Source organism: Gymnogyps californianus, chromosome 20 (assembly GCF_018139145.2).
Source record: "Gymnogyps californianus isolate 813 chromosome 20, ASM1813914v2, whole genome shotgun sequence".
Classification (NCBI taxonomy): Eukaryota; Metazoa; Chordata; class Aves; order Accipitriformes; family Cathartidae; genus Gymnogyps; species Gymnogyps californianus.
In genome coordinates, this window is record NC_059490.1 from 5,980,377 (window position 1) to 6,001,050 (window position 20,674).

A 20,674-nucleotide genomic window follows, 5' to 3' on the forward strand; every position below is an offset into this window, starting at 1 on the left:
TGTGTGTGTTTACAGGTATCTGTATGTGCATACATGCACACCTTGCACCTGAGCAAAGCCCTTTGCATCAATCCATACAGGGACTACACACATACATCCTTTTTATATATATATATATTTATTTTTATATATATATATAAAAATAAATAAATATATATGCACACACATATTATATATGCATATATATACATATGCATAAAGTATAAACATATACATATGTATGACCTATAAATATATACATATTTATATATCAATAAATAGATAGCTATACAGCTATATAGAAGTTTTTGCTCTCTTCATTCAAAAGCGAAGCCACCCTGAGCAGGTCTCTTGCCCTCCCCGCCGCCCCTCGCCCAGCACCCCACCGTCCCCACCAGCTGCGGGGAGGCAGCGATGCTGGCGGGGCGAAGCGCCTGGATGGAGGTGCCCGGGTGGCAAGAGCTGCTGGTAGGACACGAGCTGGGGAGGGTGCGTGGGCATGAGAGCATCAGCCACTGCAAATAGCTCGGGCTCCCCTGGTCCATGGGTGCTGCTTTCCCAAGGGCTCTTAGAGACCCGAGCCGGATCCATCAGCCGAAATGGGAAGTAATGGGCTGGAAAACCGCCGCTGATGCTTGGTGACAGTCCTCAGACCTGGCTACAGCCGCCGAGCGCCGGGAGGAGGCAGCGGGCGAGCAGCCAGTGCTGCTCAGGGAGGGTTGGTAGAAAGCAGCCAGAAAAAGGGGGGCAAAACCTGGTGGAGGCTCAGCTGCGGGGACACCCCACGTCGAGCCCAAGCAAGCTACCTCATCCCTGACCCCTGCGGGTCTGTGTCCCCCCCCCGCCACCTTCCACCTTCACAGCCCCTGGGATGCACTCACGGACCAGAAGTCGAGCGCTGCCGTGTCTTATTACAATTATAAAATTTTATTATACACTTTTCTTACCTTTCCCCCCTCCTTTTCTTCGTGTTTTTTTTTTTTAACAAGTATTCATATATGTTAATTTAATGAGGAGGTTTGGCAGTTCCAAGCAGGGAAGTTGGCTGTATTAATTTGACTGCTCGGAGCCGCTATCAGCTCAGTGGCTCGTTCAGCCAGACCTGGGTCCTTTAGATAACGGGGCACAGTAAAACCTAACTAACTGCATCATCCACCTGGCCTTTGAGCACATCTCAATTCCCCCATATATATATATGTATATGTATATATAAAATCAGCATAGAGCTATCAGGTAAGTTTTAAGGCCACTCAGGGGAGAAATTTTCATAGCCCAAAATTGATAAACTCTTTAAAGAGGAAAGAGTGCCAGGGAAACTGAGGCACAGGGGCCAGCAAGGATGGGGCTGCAGCATTGCCTGGTCCTTGACCACCGGTCTTTGATCAGGCTGCCCAAGAGGGGAGGATTTTGGAGGGGGGAGCCCCAAATCCACAGCTTTGACCCCAAAGTGCTCAGAGCTTAGGTGGGGGTCAAAGCTGAGCCATGCCCCCCCAGGACTCTGGCAGTGTATCCCCCCCCCCAGCAGACCCCACACCCGCCAGGACTGACCCCCAAACTACTGGGAGCACCCACCCCGGGCACCGTGGCAGAGATATGGCCCATCACCGTGTTGCAATGCCTTTTGGTTTTGGCTTTTTGTTTCGTTGTTTTTTTCTTTTCTGGTCTTTTATTTAAGAAAAAAAAAAAAAAAAAAAAGAAGAGAGAGACACAGTGGTGGGTAACTTCCAATCCAGAAATAATCCGCTGCCAGCCTCCACCAACCCCCGTCCACCGGGTGATGCTGGGGGGGTCCCGTCCCCACGCGCTCAGTGCCCACGGGTATGACTGCACAGCCCGGGACCCCCAGCCTGGTACCCGGGTATCCCCGCAGGGCTAACCTGCCTGAGGATGCTCTGCGCTGGGCTGGGAGATGGGGTGGCCCTGGGCTGGGGGGGCCTCTCGGGTGAGCCAGAGGGGCTGGGAGCTGCCGCCAGCATGGGGTGACCGGGGAGGCATTGGATTATGGCAGTCAGAAGGCACCACGGAGGCTGAGCCTGGCTCCGGGCATCCCTGCTGTGCTGGCACTGGGGAAACTGGGCTGGCACTGGGAGACTCACGCCCAGTCCAGTTGTGGGTGTCCCCACCCAAGCTTGGCCCCCCGGGGCAGTGGGAAGCCCCCACACCACTTCCCAGTCCCAGAGCTGCGTCCTAGCACTGGGGGGCAGAAACCAGGGGCTGGCCCTGGAGGTCCCAGCAGGGCTGTTGGGTGGAGGGGCCCAGCACTGGCCCCACAGCTGGGAACAGAGGGAGAGGCAAGGGCAGGCAAGCTCACAGGCAGCAAGCTTGCTGGCCGCCCCCAAACTGCCCCTGCCCGGGGGCCACATCCCTTCCCAGGCAGGGCACAGGCAGCTGCCCACAGTCCCCACGGGATGCTCATGTGGCAAACATTACTGTCACCGTCCCACAGGGCTCACGCCAAAGGGAGCAGGGTGAGTCCAGCATTTGGGGCTGGGACACAGCAGGCGATGGGGACAGTGGTGCCCCGGACCCGTGGCCATGGGGCTCCAGCCCCTCGGCAGCCGCCCTCCCCTCCTGCCTCACCCAGCATCACCCGCAGCATGGGGCAGCAGGCTCCAGGTGGGGGAAGCCCCCCCAACACCCCAACAGCCGTGGGGCGGCAAATCCCTGAACCAGCACTCACCTCCAAAATTGTGCAACGAAGTACAGCAAAGGCAGGGGGGTTGCCTTCAGGAAGCCCCCACCCACCACCTCCCCGCTGGGCTCCTGGGGGGGACAGGACATCTCCCTTCTTCCACCCCCTGCACAGCAGGACCTGCAGCATCATCCTGCCCTGTTCGCCATTGGACACGCACACACCCCCCAAGATTTTGACCCCATCCATCTCTGCCTCCCTTGCTGCCCCCTCGCCATGGGCCAGTGGGTTGGGGGGCCATGTGTGCGCCGATGCCTCCCCTGGGAAAACCAGATGGTAAAGGGCAAGAAAAGAAAAAGGCCCCCGGGGGTGCCTTCCGACGGGGTGAGGACGTGAGATGTGTGGAATAGGGAACGCGCAAGAGAGCCAAATTTGGGTCTCCAGCCCCAGGGAAGCAGCCGGCGTGGTGTGGCGTGGCGTGGCATGGCGTGGCACGGCGTGGCAGCCCCCTCCCTCCCGCCCCATCCCCTCTGCCCCTGCGTTAAGCGATCTCTTTGATTCTGCGGATGTAGTTGTGAAGCTCTTCAGGGTCTTGCAGCCCCATGTCCTGGCAGACCCACTCCAAGTCCTCCTCATCAGCGATGGGGATGGAGTTGTAGGCCAGCTCGTCGGAGGGCAGCGTGGCGAAGGTGGTGAACTTCACCCGCTTCCGTTTGGAGGTGGGTGAGTTGAGCGGGTCCTCGCTCTGGTCCCGCGTGGAGCCCCCTGAGGAACCATCCCCGCGGCCATGGACCTGGCTCTGCACGCTGGTCTGCGAGCTCCCGCTGCTGTGGTGGTCCCCGTGGCAGCAGGTCTGGACGTTTTCCAGGGGGTTCCCGGGGCTCTCGGGCTGGGGGGAGAGGTCATTGTGAGCCCGCAAGGGCTGCCCATTGCCCAAGAAAACCCAGTGGTGGGAATGGTCCATGTTGGTCTGGCCTTCAGGCGGGATGCGTTTGTGCCGGTATTTCAGCACAAAGACAATGCAGTTGATGAGGAAGACCAAGATGGCCAGGCAGAAGACGCCCAGGAGGGCGTACATGCCTATCTCCAGGTCCGTCAGCCCCCTGGTCACCTGGACGAAGCCGGTGGGGATGGTGGGGAAGTCCTCGGTGGGGTGAGATGCGCTGGACATCCTACTGTCCTCACTCGGCTCCGCTTTCCTCTCCACCTCTGCCCGCAGGGTGGTGCTCGCCCCCGTCTCCGCCAGCCCCGGCTTGCTGGGCGCGTGGTCATAGTCATAGGTTGGGTCCTCCTCAGACCCAAAGTGGACCCGCACACTGGCCAAGGCTGTGAAGAGCACGCTCTTGCGCTTGGTCTTCTGGCAGCTCTCGCAGATGACCAGCTCGGCCTGCAGCAGCTCCCCTGCACCCTCACTCTCCGCCACCACCAAGGGGAATGCCCGGTCCTGGGTCACCGAGACCACTTTCTCATCCAGGCTGCTCACCACCAGGTTGTAGTCCTTGGGGTCATAGAGGGAGAGGGGGGCCGTGGTGCCATCGCTGTAGGAAATCCAGAGACTCAGGAGCGCTTCCTGCGGGACCAACACAGGCACCAGTTGCCCAGCACGATGCCAGTCCCACCTGCACCCGTTCGTCCATCCCTCCATCCACCTCTCCTCCTTTGCATCCTTCTCTCCATCCAATTCACCCTTTATCCCTCCATCACCCATCTTGTTCCTTCCAACCATCACTAGTTTTTCCCCTTTTGCCTGTTCTTCCCTCAATGTTCCCCACACTTGCCCAGGCTCACCCCAAATCCCAGTCCCAGAGGTGCCAGATGTGGCTACCAGAGCTGGCCTGGGAACTGCATAGGATTTCTTCCGGATCCCTTTGTCCCCATGGTTGTGTCCTGTCCCCATGCTGGGCAGGGTTGGTTCACAGGTCTGTGTGAAGGTTTCTGGGGTGCTTTGGGGTCACCAGGGTGTCTGGAGGACAGCGGGTGCTGTGGGGGCCTGGGATGACTGTGGGCAGGATTTGGGAGGGGAGGTTTGCAGATGGAGCCCTCACCCCACCCCAAGTTCCCCACTGGGCCCCCAAGCCCAAATGCACCCCCCTGCCCTCACCTGCTTGAAGAAGCTGAGGGTCTGCTGCACGGATGTCCGGGCAATGATGGTGTGGCTATTGCCGGGGCTGGGGTGGAGGGACAGCGAGAGGCTGGAGACCACCTGGGCCTTCAGGTCCGTGATGCTGACCTTCTCCTCCGCCACTGTCACCAGCGTCTCGCCCAGCACTGCCTCCACGAGCGGGGACACGACCTGCAGGGGACAAGGGTGCCCATCACCGCCTGCCACCCCCAGCCAAGCTGGCAGAGGTAGGGAAAGGCGGCCGGGAGGTACCTTGAAGAGCGTGGTGCCCGGCTCCCTCCCGGCCAGCGTGAAGCTGTCCACCATGTGGGCCACCCGCGGGTCGTCCACGCGCATGAAGTCGCTGACCAGGTCGGTGACCTCCACCAGCCAGTCGGGCCCCAGCATGGTGACCACCTGCCCCGTGCCCTCCGCCGCCGTGGTGTGAAACTGGGTGAAGACTTGCAGCGTGGCGTGCTGGTACTGCAGGGCACAGCCCCGGCTCTGCTTCCGCTCCTCTTCATCCTCCTCGTGCTCACTGTCCCGCACCGACCTGCGGGATGGGGCAGTGGGTGGGCAGTGCTACCAAGCTCCCCGCTGCCACGGCTCTTCAGCCCCGACAGGAAAGGAGAGGGGTGGCCAGGCAGGGAGAAATGCAAGGTCACCAAAAAAAGTGGTGGCTTCCAGCCAAAAGATGCCTGTTGCCCATGAGGTCTCTAAGGACTTTAGCAGCACGTGGTAACAGGGTTGCCAGCATCTCTGCCCCCTAACCAGCTCAGAGGACAAGATATCTCAGGTTGGGATGGTCACCTGGAGGTCTCTAGACCTCAAAGCAGGGCTAACTTTGGAGCTTGGCTGCTCCTGGCCTCATCCAGGGAAGTTTTGACCATTGCCAAGGCTGGATGTTCCCCACCACCTCCAGCATTTGACCAACCTCATTGTGAAATTTTCCTCCTTCCGTACAAACATGCAACCTGTGTCCATGATCGCTCACCTTTTCACTGAGGACCCCTGAGATGACTCTGGCTCCATCGTCTTTAAAACCCCCTCATTAAGTAGCTGAACAAGGCAATTAGACCACTACCACCACCTTCATCTTGCCTTCTCCAGGCAGGACAGACCCCAAGCACGGTGGCTCCACAGCACCCACCTCCTGTCCGGCAGGATGGGCACCCTCCAGCCCTTCACTTGGCTCAACCGGGCATCTGAGAGCTCGATGTGCAGCGGCAGTTTGGGCACCCACACCGTCATTTCCAGCGGGGCGGAGAGGTGCTCGTAGGTGAAGGTGACCCGGGCGCTCATGGAGCCCCGTGACTCCTTCCCGCTCACGAAGACGTAGTCGCAGCTGCTGGAGACCTGGGGGAGAAGGGAGGATGGGGGGGTTGCAACGGTCCCACAGAGATCCTGGCAGGAGGGTGCCTGGAGGATGGGAAGTGCCGAAGGAGCAGAATTTCACCCGGCAGGTACCCCATTAAAGGTGGCCCCAGGAGCGGGGATGCTCTCTCCTCCCCGAGATCCCTGCTCAGAGGCGTGGACCTGCACACACCACGTCCATAATGCAGATCTCCCCCCGACCCAAGTCCTCTTGCCAGCCTTCGCCCACTCTCACCCCACCAGACACCTTCATTTGGTGCCTCAGTTTCTCTTTGGCTTCCACACTGAATTGTATCCTTTTTCTGCGCTCGAGCTAGAGGCACCCATGGGTGCTTCACAAAGGTTGCAAACTGCTCATCCTGGATATTTGTCCCAAAATCTCCTCCACCCATGCCCAGAGCACAGGCAGCGAGCACGGACCAGCCGCATGCCCGTGTGCAGGTACCCACTGCTGCCTTGTCCCTGTCCCTCCTGCTAACGCCAGGAAGAGCTTCCTGGAGTCCGTCTGAATCCTCATGTTCATCTTCTTGCTCTCTCTCATTCTCTTTTAATTCCCATTTATGCAAATGTCATTAGTTAAATTTGCTATAAAACAAATAGATCCTGCGGGGGCCACTTATTACCGACCGATCCAAGCCAATTAAGGAGCTAAGAGGATGCCACTGCAGCATCGCCTGTGTTTCGGCTCAGGCCACCAGAGTCAACAGCTCCTTCCTAGCAAGGGTGACAGAAGACAAGCAGGCCAAGGGGACTCCAACCTCTCGTCTGCAGTGGCCCCATGGCCCAACCCTGATCCCCTTTCCCCCCGCTACACCATCAGGAATTGCATCGGAGTTGTGTGCTGCTGCAGAAAAATAAAACCCGTTTGCTCAGCCAGCAGCACAGTTGCTCTCAGATGCGCCAAGCATCTCACAGCACAGAAGGGCTGATTTCCAACAAGCTGCTCTGCCACGTGAATTCTCTGATGGCTGATAAGAGGTTGAGTCCATGCTGCACAGTAGCTGACAGCAGAGGTGACAGCATCACCGTCTCTCTCCCCACCTTATCTTTTGGCACCTGTGGTCATTCAGCTGCAGGAACTTTGCATTTCCGAGCCCACGAGCAGGGCCTGACCTCTACAAGAGCTCCATGTTTCAGCTGCAAGAGCCCACCGCAAGGTACCTGTGGTCCCCGGGGCCGGTGGAGGTGGCAGAGCCTGGGACCTGGGCTCCTCGGGAAGTCCCTGCTCCCCGGGCACGGCAGGGAAGTGCAATGCAGGAGGATTTGTTCCTTGTGTTCCTATCAGAGATACCAGCTCAGCACGTCTGAAAAGACAATCTCATCTCTGGCGGGGCGGCGTCTGAATAAAGATGAGCTCCTGGGTGAATCCTCCAGCAAAGGAGTGCTCTGGATATTGTGCCATTTATCACAATAAATATGATGGGCTGCTGCTTGCATTACCCTAGCTAATAAATCCCCCCGGCATCTTCTTCTGGGAACCACTTGCTTTGCAATTGGGGGGGTTGAAACTACGACAACAAAAAATCCCAGCACATCAGCCCTGTCCTGATGATGGAGTGACTGCAGATTAGCTTTTAAATGAAGTGCACGCTTGTTCAGAGAAACTTCCCGGATTTGCAGCAAGGCATCGGGAAGCGAGAGGCTGAGGTCTGCTTGGGCTCCAAGCCAAGGCACCGCTGGCTCCGCTTCTGTGGCCAGGAGCTCCCCCCTTGGCACGGCCTCAAGCATGGGATCAAGAGGACACATCTTCTCCAAGGCTCTCGGGAGTGGGAAGAGCCGCCACGGCTGTTGGCACCCCATGTTGTCCAGCCAGAGGTCCTGGCGGTGGCTGTGGGTAACCAGGGTCCCTGAGGTTCAGTCCCACCGAGCTGACTTGCTCCTGGTGGGTTCTCAGGTGGGTGTGGATGGTGGGCTCCTAAGAAAGGTTCACATAGCAGGTGAGGTTGAGCATCTTCCATTGAGTGTCGCTGGCGGCAGAGGTGGCCCTTCCACTCCCTGCGTGTCCCTCAACACGTATGCAGCCCCCAAGACCACCACGCGGGCAGGCAAGGGGGGATTATTTCTACGCTACCTTGAGTGATGAGGTCCTCCTCTCTGGGCTGAGCACGGGCAGTCACCCCGTGTCACCACAGAAGGGGATGAGGATGACAACTCCCACCTCTGTGAGAGGTGTGCTCTCCCACCATTCTTCACAGGTGGCCCTGGCACCTTCACAGCTGTGTCTACACTAGGTCCAGGACATGTTCCCTCCACGTTACACACGAGAGCAACCACCACCAAGCCACAGGCAGCGTGGGGAGAAGCAGCTCCCCAGCCCTCCTTCATGTTAAATTATTTACAGTAACAGATAGCACATCCCACTATGTAAGCTTTGATTTATGTAGCAGGTTTATAGCCCTGACACTGTAATCATACTCCCCAATCTCAGCAGGTAACTGAGAGCTCCCTCGGAAACAAAGCTCCGGCACAAACACAAAATAACTCAGCAAGAAATTGCACGGGGCTCCGAGCGGCGAGCGGGATGTGAGCAGGAGGTGAGCCGGGGCCGGAGGGCTGCTCCATGCATTATTCATCCCGGCTCGTGTGCATGTGCCTGCTCCCCCCCAGGTCTGGGGACAGCGTGTAAATAGATTTATGAGTAGAAAGGCAGCACATTAAACAGTTGAAGTGTCTTGGAGTCCATCCTGAAGTGTATTATTGCTCTAGTGTTTTATCACGCTGCAGAGGACCGGTCTCCATAAATTAGACCCGGTGCCGTAAATTGCACAGATCAGAGTTTTAGTCAAGAACTTGGGTAAACAGTTTGTGACACTGGCTGTCACCCACCCACGCACCCACGGACCACTGGGGAGAGCAAGTCCCAACGGGGCCGGGGCTCTGTCCATCACCCCTGGCTTGGCTGGGAGAGCAGCCAGTGGCTGGTGGCAAAGAAGGGGAGAAGGGGTTATGTCCCCCAGGCTGGGGGACATGGGAGAGCCCAGACCCCCAGCACGGCTCCCTGCCTCTGCCCGACGCAGCGGGGTCGTGGAGAGGGTGGGCTGGCTGGGTGCATGCAGGGAGAGGGGCGGGAGGGTTTGGGAGAAGGTAACGATGTTTAGGGTGGATGGATGGTGTATGGATGGAAATGGTGATAGAGTAATACAGGCAGGTGGAGAGATAGATACATACAGTGATAGAAAAATGTATACGGATGAATGGGCCTGGTGATGGAAAAATCATGGCTGGATTTGAGGACCAACTGCTGCCCCGGTGGCTGGGGTGGATGTGGGGGCAATCGCTGCTGCTGCAACAGCGAGCCTTTTGCGTTCGCCTAATCAGCATCTCCCCCGTGCGGCCCATCTTGCTCCTCTCCCTCAGCCCCTCTTTTCCCTCCATCATCCCCAACTCTCGGCTCGTCCCCCCACGCCTCGCTGGGGCCAGCCCCCAGCCCCAGCCTGAGCTCAGCCTGGCATCCGATCCAAACGGGAGATAAATGTCACCCGGAGGCACGAGTGAAGCCGCTGATGGAAACGTGCGGCTTACATTGCGAGGTGACAATATTTCACCTTATCAGCACTAAGTGGCGTGATAACCCATAGTTATTGCTGCTGCCTGGTGCCAGCCTGCGCAGTGCCGGAGCATCCCGCAGCCTCTCCGGGGACAGTGACAAAGTGTCTTGTCCTTCTCCCAACAGATCCCAGGGAGAGGCACACGTGGACTGAAGCCATTGAGGGGATGATGCTTGGGACGGGGTGGGCTTGTGCAGCACATCAGCTCAGCCAGTAGCCCCAGCTCGTTGAGCTCCAGCCCACACCGCTATTGGGGTCAGCACCCCTGGAAGAAGCTCAGCCCCTCGCTAGGGTCACAAGAGCCCCCTCCCCACACCCACCTTGATGATGTCTTCGTTGTTGGACTTGCACTCAACCATAGCCGAGACGTCCACGATGACGCCGCTCAGCTCAATGGCGATGACCTTCACAGGAATGGCCACCGTCCGCCCCGTCAGGATGGCCGTGTTGATGATTTCCGTGTCCTGGGGATGGGGTGCAAAGGGGACCGTCACATTAGAGGGCAGCCTGTCCCCCCGGGGTCAGATCCTGACTGGTCCCTCTCCTGCTCCACCCCTGTGGGTTGGTGGGTGGGATGTATGGATGTATAGGTGCTACAGGGCGATGGGCTGGTGGGAGATCCCTCAAGGGGATCCAACCCATCCCCAACATCAAAACAGATAAGCTAAGCAGAGGGCAGGAACCCGCTTACCATGGCCAGGGGCACGATGGCCCTGATGTCCCTCTGGATGACCGTCAGCTCCGTTACCACCTTCTCCAGGTCGGGCGGGGGGTTGCGGCCCCGGTAGTCAATGTGCCACATGATGCGGCGCGTCACCGACTGGCTGGTGAAGTTCTCCATCTCAAAATCCAGCTGCATGATCTCAGAGGAGGAGTCCCCGTCCCTGGGCAGGGGGACAAGGAGGGGGACGCAGTGAGCTGGGTGCCCTGGGTCCCGCAGACACCCTGGCATCAGCATCGGGCGGTCCCCTCTAGTGATGCAGAGCATCCCCAGCGGTGTCCCCATGTCTGCCAGGGGGACTGTGCTGTGGGTGCCACCACGATGCTTGCTCCCAAACACAGCAGCCCTGATCCACCCCTCTGCCAGGGGCTGCTCCAATGGGAGCCCACAGATTCCCATGGGAATCTTCCCAGTGGGAGAGAGAAATGCATTTCACTGCCTCTCCCTAGCAGGAGAAAAACCTCGGCGGCTCAAGCGGGCACTCTCCCAAGGCTCCTGGGTGATATATTATCACAGGGTGAGTGCGTGGCCACGGCCCCAGGGGACGGTGGGTGGCTGCAGGCGCTGCCCTCATCTCCTCGGCTCCGTCTTCCTGGCAGCACAGCCGGATTTACCGCCCTGGGCTGCTCCCGCCTGCACGCTCGTCTCCTGCAGGTCAAACCCCAAGTGTCCCACACCCAGGAGGGCAGCGCACTCAGGGACAGCAAATAAGCCCCTATACAAGAGCCCAGCCCAAGCCATTGACTTTACAGCCCCTTCCAAGGGGATCACATGGGGAAACTGAGGCACGGGAGAAAGAGGTTCAACCACAGACAGCAGACGGGACAACACTGAGCTGGGGCTCAGGGCAGGGCTGTCCCCCAGCCTGCATGGGCAGCCATGGGGATGCACAGGGCAGACAGGCAGGGGATGGGGGAGGTAGACAGGACCAGCAGGGGATGATGGCCCCGAGACTATCAGCTTATCAAAACCCCATGCATTTAATGCCGCTGCTGAGGACAGCGGGACCCGGAGCTAACGGACAGGGAGTGAACTCTGGGGCATACCCGAGGCAGGATGGGATGGAGAGGCTGCGTGCTGCCAAACCCGGCACATAGTGCCAGTCTAAGGGGACGAGGGGTCTCAGCAGCTGGTGTTCCTTGTCCTCTGCGTCACGGCTTGGACACAATCTGACAGCAGCAGCATAAATCACTCTTACACCCCATCCCTATAAGCAAACCTCCCTAGATGCGATCCTGCCCTCCCGTCTCTGTGTCCAACCTGAAAATCCCTTGGAGGGACTCAGGGTTCAACCCCCCCGCCCAAGTCAAACTTCTCCAATGCTCCCCAAAAACAGAGCATCCCCAGGGGATACCCCAGAGCCCCAGCGAAGTGCAGAGCCGCTAAAAGCCCCCCCAGAGCAGGAGGAGGGCGAGGAAAGGTGAAATCCCTGCGGAAGGGGAAGCTGGGACTGGCTCCGCTCTCATCTCGCAGTGTAGCAGCCATTGAGAAGGTCCCATCGATACAGGGATGCAGGACACAGTCGTGTTTCTCTCTGATAAATATCTAATGAGTGAAAGCGAGCAGAGAAAGAGGAGAGCAAGAAGCCGGGGCTGCTCCAGGCCACAGCAAGCCCTGCTCCCTTCTCCCGTGGCAGGGACAATGGGCTTTGCAGTGGAGCTGCCGCGCAAGGGCTGGTGGGGTCCTGCTGGGACTTTGTGCCCCCAAGGCAGCTACGGGGGTGCAAGGGGAATCGCCAAAGGCCACCCTGTCTGAAGAAGGGGATTTGGCTGCTCCCTGCCTGTTCCAACACAGAAGTATTAAATACAGCCAGGAAAAGCCAGGTTCAGAGGTGAACCAGAGCTGCAGCTTCATGCCAGAGGCAGTTCGGTGCTGGGACTCCTCACCGTGGGGTGTCCCTGGGCATCCCAGGAGCCTTGCCAGCGGACAGCCACCATCTTCTGCCCTCCCCGAGCATCACCTGCTCTCAGCCATGGCAGACAAGAGCTGGGCTGCCCGGATTGGGGAAATAACTTACGATGCAGCTGCTAGGGTGCAAAACATCCAAAATTGGCCATTATCACCCCAAAGCTCAGGGCCCTTGCCCCCTCCCCACACAGCCAGCGCTGCCAAAAGCGCCCAGAGCCCCGGCGAGGCAAACTCCTCCGGCTGCACAGCCTGGAGGGCAACACGGCTTTGAGTCATTCATACTTTCCATTCCGTTAATATTTGATGGAGTTGTTTGTCTAAAAGGTGATTGTAATCACTTTAAATTCATCCTCCGTCTCTAACCTTTCCAGGCTGATTTGAAGCAGCGGCGGCAGACGGGGAGAGGGGGAAGGGGGAGAGGAGAGGATCTCACTGCCGGCAGGTCTGGCAGCCACGTGCAGGGGTGCTGGGGTGGCTGTGAAGAGGATGGGTGGGCTTGTGGCCCCGGGGACCCTCCGATGTCAGCCACAGGGCTGCGGGCTCGGATGCTGCGGTTGCATTTTGTATCTGGAAGCAATGGTGTGGGATAAGGAAAATCCACCCTCTGGGTAAGCCCTTTGGAGGAGTTTTCTGCAGATAGCTTTTGAGCTCACATTCGAAGCAGTCGGAGCTGAGGATCTCCTTTCTGCAAGAGCTCATCCCCAGCTTTGCTCGGTTTTAGGGTGGGGGGCAGAGATATGGGGAGTTTTTCAACACGGGGCAGGAACGGCTCGAGCGCATCAACTCGCTTTAACCTGGCTCCTGGAGACACTTGTCTCCCTTTTCCCAAAGACACAGTGATGGAGGTATCACAGCCTGGGAAAAATTGCTTTCCAGCACTTCAGAGTCTTTCCTGTTGGTGGTTTTGACCCCGTGCCCATCCCCTGGCCTTGCTCACCATGTCCTGCCCACGTGGATGCAAGGAGCAAAGCTGCCCCTCACCCTTGCAGCCTCCATGCACTCACAGGCCAGTCCCATGTCTCCCCTTCTCCAGGCTGAGCAGCCTCCAGGTTTTCAACTTGGCTTTGTGCGTCCTCACTCCTTCAGATCATTCGCATTTCTATCCCCTGGACTCTCCTCAACTGACCCAAGCCTTTCGCGAAGCCCCAGGAAGGGCATCGTCCTCGTGTCGAGCAGGGCAGAACTGGCTCTGCCTGTCTCAGGTGCTGCCTTGGTTCGTGCTCCCCATCCGACACTCATGCATCACCTTAGGGTCCAGACGGGACCTTGCCTGGGGACTGCTCCTCTTCCTTCCCGGAGGAGACATCAGGATAGTCAGCAAAGTGCTGCTGCCTCTCATGGTATTACAACTTCTTAAAAAATTAAAATACTTCCACCCCAAACTGGGGGATCCTCCATGGCTTCACAATTCAGCCCTCAAATCCACCACATGTGCCCCCCAGCATCCGACACGGCCAGGCGATCCCCGCTCAGAGCCAGGGATGCAGCTGCTAAATGGTACCCATGACTTACGAGCGCATTGCTTGAGCCCCAGCTCGGTCGCCTGTGTTGAGCACGGAGCAGATCCCACCTGAACTCACCACCTCACACAGCCCTTGGGCAGCTGCCTGCCTGACCACAAACCTGCCCACCTCGGGCCACGAAACCCAACTTCACCTGCCCTTTAGCCAGCTGCACAGTGCCGGCCAAGGCTAAAAACCACACACAAAATTAAGCCCCTTCCCATGTCAGTGTGGGACCCACCCTGACCTCAGCTGGGCTGAAGGTTTGACCTCATCCCCCTTCGGTGCCTCCAAGTCCCACAGTCCAGGCTGTGCACTGCCGTGCCTCAGTTTCCCCTGCCAGCACCCAAGTGGCACCGCAGCCAACCAGGCATCCAGGGTGGGGATTGAAGGGAGATCCGCTTTGGGCCAAACCCCAGCAATTTCCCCAACCCCTCCGGGGCTCGGCAGGGGGGGGGAAGAGGGGGACCCCTTACCTGGGCCCGGCACCGTCCGCCCTGGCCACGTCGACGGTGGCGGTGGAGTGCTTGCCGCCCGTCAGCAGCTCCGAGCTCACCAGCCACTGCCCGCTCCTCGACTTGGTGCTGAGCAGGTTGACGCCTTTCTTGGCCTTCACCCTGCGGAGAGCGATGGTCAGGGCCAGACCCTCGCCCCTGGGCACCCCTGGCCCCCTGGGCCCCTTGCCATGGACACAGGGGGATTTTTTGCCCCCAATCCCTCCTGGCTGTCAGAAACATCATCCAGGCTGGCAGCAACAGCCATGGGGTGGAGCCCACCCCAGCCCCTCTTTTTCATAGGATTTTGTCCCCCCATCGCCCCTCCAGCAGGAGTTTGGTCCCCCAGCCCCAGCGCTGTCCCCCAGGACAGTAACACCCCTGTGGGGCCGGGCATCCCCAGGGCGAAGGACAGGAGAGCCTCAAGTGCCATGTCCCCTGTGCCAGGGGCTCGCTGCTGGCCCAGTGGCCACAGGGACATTGTAAATACCCTTCGAAGAGATGTGGCCGGGACTTCTCCCCCCGTCCTTAGGGACGCACAGCAAGGGGGGTGCCCCCCCACACCTCCCCATACTGGGGTGCTCAGCACCTCCCGCCCACTGCCCCATTCTGCTCCCATCCTGGCTCTGGGGCAGGATGGGGGGGACACAGGGAGCCCTTGCTCGCTCCGCAGCAGCCCCATCACCATACCGCACCTTGTCCCCAAAGTGGCTGTGAACAAACCCACATCTGCTGGCGGGGCCCTAATCCCAGTCACAACTGGGAGCAGCAGGAGGGCAAAGGCAACCGTCCATAGTGGTGATGCAGAGATGGAAACCCTGGATGGCTAGCCCTTCCCTTCCCTCCAAGAAGCTCCCACTGCAAAGCCCCAAAACGTTGCAAAACCACGTGCCAGCTGCTCCTCTGGCCTTCCTCCCCTTCCCTAAGCCCTGCCAGACCCGCTCCAGCCCCCGGCAGGTTCCATAAATGCAATACGCCCTCCCCATCCTCTCCCTCTTGCCCGCGGCTGCCTTCGCACAGCCCAGCCGAAACAACCACTCCCTCAAAAGGCGGCTGCTCCCGGAGTTGGGGCAGCCCCGGGACCTTACCTGAGCGTGAAGTGCTCCACCGTGGAGTTGGACATCAAGTAGAGGAGGATGCTCAACACCTCGCCCGGCTTGAGGGGCTTGTCGGGCAGGCGGATGAAGATGTTGCCGTCCAGTCGATGCTCCTGCATGGGCTGCCCGGGGAGGGGCTGCAGGAGGCTGACACTGCCGATGCGCAGCAGTGGGTGCTGCGTGGGACCCTCGGTCCTGGCCCCCCCGGCCCCACGGCGAGGGACCGTCTCCCCAAGGCACTGGCCAGCCCCGTCGGGGGCAGTGCAGGGTGTAGTACAGCTCGGCTTGCTGGCTCTCACCCAGCACCTCCAAGGTCTCAGGGCTCTTCCGCCTGCCCAGCGGCACGGCCGGGGGGCCGAACCAGGCGTGGGGCAGCTCTGCCTGCACCAGGCACATGGCCAGGCTGCCCCGCAGGCGGCACGAGCTCTTGATCTCACGGGCGTCGCGGAAAGCGTGGAGCCGCACGCAGGGCAGCCGGTCGGTGACGTCGAAGTCATCCCAATCCCGGCCGGCTACGTAGAAGAGCACTTGGACCACGGGCTGGTTGGCCACCAGCCGGGGCTGGATGATGAAGGCGCGCACCTTCCAGTTGACGGTGAGGCGGTCAGGGACCTCCAGGGTGCTGGAGGGCTGCAGCTGCTCCTTGGGTAGCACCAGCCCCGTGCTGAAGGGCCCCAGGGTGACATTGAGGACGGGCAGCTCCTTGGTCTGGAAGACGACGAAGGGCTCGGCACGTTGCAGTGGGGCGCTGCCGTTGCCCACTGGGCTGGCTCCCACCTCCTTGAGGAAGAAGGCCAAGCGGGTGTTGGACAGGCGGTAGCTCACAGGCAGCGTGATGGCACCGGGGGGCTCAGCGGGCTCGGGGCTGGGAGCTGGCCCCTTGGCGTGGGCTGTGAAGGGGATAGAGAGTGCGGGTTAGCGTGGGGCATCCCCCTCCAGAGCATCTCCTGAGCCGCAGAGCAGGGAGAGCAGACCCAGGCGGGAGCGGTCCAGCCCTGCGGCAAGGAAGAGCGGGTGCTTCAGCCCCCAGACCCCTCACAAGGGCAGCGAGAGCCTGGCTGGATTTCTCTCCTGCAAAGTAAAAATGCAGAAGATCTTCCCGGGACCTCGGGCATCGTTGTGCTTCCCAGTGGGTGGCTCCAGCCTCACCAAACCCACCCTCGGCATGGGATGGGGTGTCCAGCAAGGAGGGATGCTCAGGGGCTGCCCAAGGCTGGGCCAGGGTGTGTTGAAGCCGCATCCAACCTCGGTATTGCCCCTGGGGAGCCCGAAGGGCTGGTCACCCACCCTGGCACCCATGCCAAGGCACCGGCCGAAACAGCACAGACCCACTCGGAGAAATAGGGCATAACTGGCTACATCCCTGCTTCCAAATGCACAGAGAAGAGGATGCTGAGTTTCTCCAGAGGCTCATTGCCAAAAATTAGGCAGGTCCAGGCTAATTTTTGGCTGGCAGATCCCACCAAGTATCTATGATCAAGGCTTTCCTCCTGCCTTTAGCTCCCAGATCATGCGGGGAAGGAGGCTAAATCGGCTCCTTCGCCCCAGACCCACTCCGTCCCCACGGGCTGCCTGTAAGGGTGGTGTCACAGCCGATCTGTCACCCGTCACCCACCCAGGAGTGCCACCCACACAGTGCTGTCCCCGTGTGCCCAAGCTGGCCCAGCTCCAATTTTTCCATGCACAGACACGACCTGGTGGAAAAGTGATGAAGATGATGTTGGTGCCACCTTGTGCAAACCCCAGCAGCACCCAGGTCCGCCCTTAGGAAACCTCTTTTGTCCTTGATTTTGACCATTTTGCCTTAAAAAAAAAAAAGAATAAACACCATACAAGCAGAGCAGGCAGCCGCTGCGCAGGCAGCGTGCAGTGCCTGCTGGCCATGCGCTCCGGGGGGCCAGAGCTGCCCGAGCCCCTCAGAGGGAGCCGGCTACCCTGCTACTGCGGCTGGCAAGCAGAGAGAAACCCCATGAAAATCTTTCTGCTAAAGCAGATGCTGCGAAAGGCGGTCGGTGCGGAGCCGGGCCGATGGCACGCGCTGCACCGGCAGCTGCAGGAGCCTGGAAGACATCTCAAGGTCTTTGCATCTGTCAGTGGCTGCCAGCGATTCCCAGGAGGCCTGGGTCCCCCCCACCCTCCTCGGCTCTCCGCCAGCCCCCCCGCACCCCCCCGTTCCCGGTGCTGATTGCAACCGCTCCCAAGCGGCTCCCGAGAAGGAGAGCCCAAATTACCCGCGTCAAACGGCGGCGAAAGGTGGGGATGTGACGGCTCAGCTCCTGGGAACGGCTCGCCCCCCTCCCCGGCGGGGGCTTCAGAGCGTGCTGGGACCCCGGGCTTTCCCCAGCTGGGAGCATGGCCTTGGCTGGACCCCACAGCCCACCCGGGGAACTCTCTGCTGCGGGGCGTGGGGGAGTTAAGCAGCTTAGAGGGCTCATAAAAGGATTAGCACTCGATACAGGGACGGGTAGCGTCCGCAGCTACGCTGCCTGGGATGAAACTTGTCTGAGAGCCAGGCAGGGAATTCCCCAGGGCCGGGCGGATGCCGGGGACACGCTGCCGGCATCACTGGTGAGGCCACCATGCCGACACTGCTGTGCACACAGCTCTGGCGCCTGTCATGCTAACCCTGCTCTCTGCTGAGCCTGTCCCGCTCACCCGCTCTGTTTTCTCACCTCCCAGAGAACCAGGAGCTGCAGGAGAGGTGCTGAGCCCCAGAAAGCACCCAAGGGTGCCACTCGGCTCAGAAATAACCACCAGCGAGGGGCTTTCTGCTCCTCCAGCTCATGGAGGTTGCTTTCTGCTGTGAAACGTGAAGGTTTGCGTCATCCCTGCATCCCGGTTGACACAGCCACGGCTGCTCCTACCATCCCCAGCAATTAGAAAAGGGGATTTTTTCCAAGGCATGAGATTATTTGCGGAAAAGGATCCACCAGCTGGAGCAACATGAACCTGACCACTTGGGTGAGGTACCGGCAGGACCAAAGGAGGCAGAGGCAGCCAGGCAAAAAGCTTATGTTTAACCGACTCATTGAAATAGCATCAGTTTTTATCCCTTAAATATCTCTGGGGTTTGGGGAAGAATCAGGTAATTTCACGAAGAAAACCCACCCAAAAACCACCCGACTCGATGCCCAGCGCGGCCCCGAGTGAAACCCACCCTTGGGATGGTGCAAAACACCTGGTGTCACCGCCTGTCCCTTGGGTGGGGGGACAGGAGAGCCTCTGTGCCGCCCCGGCGAGCAGCCAGCCCGCACCCAGCTGCCGGCCGGTGAGGGGCACCCGCTGCCACCCACCGCACTGGGAGGGCAAAAGCACCTGGTTTTTTTGTTTGCAATTTGGCACCCAGCCTCGGCTCATGGCAGAGACCCCCCGCCCAAGCCCTCAGCAACCGGTTCCTTCCTCCTTGCCGTTGGGATTCTCTGATGGCAAATAAGGGTTGTACGCCGGGGGGGCAAGGAAAGCCTCTCTCCTCCCTGCAGCCAGGCAGAGGAGATGTGCTCCGGGCACCCTGCTCGACTCAGATAAGCCACCACGGCAACTGGCAGCTCAGCGTGACCAAGTCCTGCTGTGGTGGGGACACCCAGGGTGGCCCCGGCACCGAGCCCACGCACAGACCTGCACCCCGGCCATGCCGGATGGGGGAAGGGAGCAGGGACGAGCTGGGATGGAGATTAATGCGACGGTCACGATTAGTTCAGCGCAGGCGGATTGCCGGCACCCAGAGAAGCTATTTCCTTCCACAGACAAAATGCATTTAAATGATGCTATAATCTGTCGCCAGGAGGGGGACAGGACCGGCGCCTCTGTTCCTTGGCCATAAACTAATCCTGCCAGGAGAAGGTCTAACCCAGCCGCATCCAGGCCAGGGTGGGTGCCAGGAGGGTGGCTCACAGCCCAGCCCAGCCCCAGCCTCTGCGCCGCGGAGGGACAGAGGGTGGGGAGGGAAGGAGAAGGGAGGAAGGAGATGCATGGATGTATGGATGCATGGCTGCTGGCTAGGTAGCAAGGAAGAAAGGGTGGATAAAGATAGATGAACCAGCAGAGAGAATGGAGGGTGCGTGCATGGATGGATGGAAGGAGATAGGCAGATCAGAAATGGCTGGCCAGCAAGAGAACAGCTCTAGGGAGAGGGAGAAGAGATGATGGATGGAAGGATGGATGGACAGCACAATGGCTCAGGAGACGGACAGAAGGATGGACAAAAGGATGGACAGCACAACAGCCCAGGAGATGGAAAGAGATGGATGGGAGGAGAAAGGATGGATGGAAAGATAAAAGGATGGACGGACAGCACAACAGCTCAGGAGACTCCCGTCCCCATACCACTGTCCCCAGCCGTGCTCTGGTTTTTAGCAGCCCTCAGGAGGGAAGGCAGCTCTTGTGCCCCCACCTCTACCTGGGTTTGGGGGACAGAAGGGTTAAGCCCTGGTCGCTGGCTCTGCTCTGTGGCCCGCTGCGGTTAACGGGATTTGCAGCGCCTGACCTGCATTCCTGGGTTTATTAGGCTGGCGCAGAGGGGACCATATGGTCCTTCCACCCTTGCAGCTTGGCACCGCAAGCAAAAAAGGAGATCTCCATGCCTGGCCAGGCTCTGACCGGCCTGGGGGCTGCCTGGACCCCCCGGGCTGAGGAGCCACCCCAGCAGTGGGATGGGACTCCCGTGTGTCCCCTCCTTCCCACCCCACGGCAGCCCGCAGGGAGCTGGGGTGACCTGCAACCCATGGCGGCGAGAGGGGGGAAGAGAGGGGGATGGAAACGCACAACTGCTGGCGACCCCCTTGCCGAGCCCCCACATCTGCCCGGCCAGATGTGCCCCACGCCAGCCGCAGCCGTGCGGCCAGATGGGCTGAGCCGCTCCCCCTGCCCACGAGGGCACGTGGGGACAGCAGCAGCACCCTCCAGCCATGCCTTAAAATCAAGATGACCCCCCCAGGCCAAGGGGTCTTGATGCTTCTGGGGGTCTGCAGCACCAAAAGCCCTCCCTGTCCCTTCCTCGGTGAGGGCCCCACCGCGGGGTTTCGGTCACCACTGGCCACCCTCCTGCTCTGTCCCCACTGCTCGGGGATGCTGGGGTCAGACAGACAGATGGACACATGGGAAAAGAGGCTGACGGACAGACTGGACATAGCTATGGCTGGCGGGGGATGCTGGTTCGTTCACCTCCCCTTCTTGCCCCAAATCCCCAGCAAATGGGGCACGGGGGGAGTGCAGCTCGGCCCCTCTATCCTGCCCCCGCTGCAGCCTCGCCAGCCCCATCCCTGCTCCCACCCGCCGTCCCGAGGCCGAAGAGCTGCCGCCTCCTCCTCATCTTCCCCTTA

The 20,674-nt window shown here is 59.7% G+C and overlaps 1 protein-coding gene across 1 annotated transcript; it reads right to left on the reverse strand.

The window, feature by feature from the left end:
* Nucleotides 1-3,152: 3,152 nt before the first annotated feature.
* On the reverse strand, nt 3,153-17,154 carry TMEM132E (transmembrane protein 132E). Its single transcript, XM_050909188.1, is given in 10 exon segments — nt 3,153-4,181; nt 4,713-4,904; nt 4,986-5,265; nt 5,863-6,068; nt 9,955-10,098; nt 10,326-10,518; nt 14,242-14,382; nt 15,348-15,616; nt 15,618-16,246; nt 17,130-17,154. Coding segments are annotated over 10 exon segments (3,108 nt in total).
* Between the last annotated feature and the right edge of the window lie 3,520 nt (nt 17,155-20,674).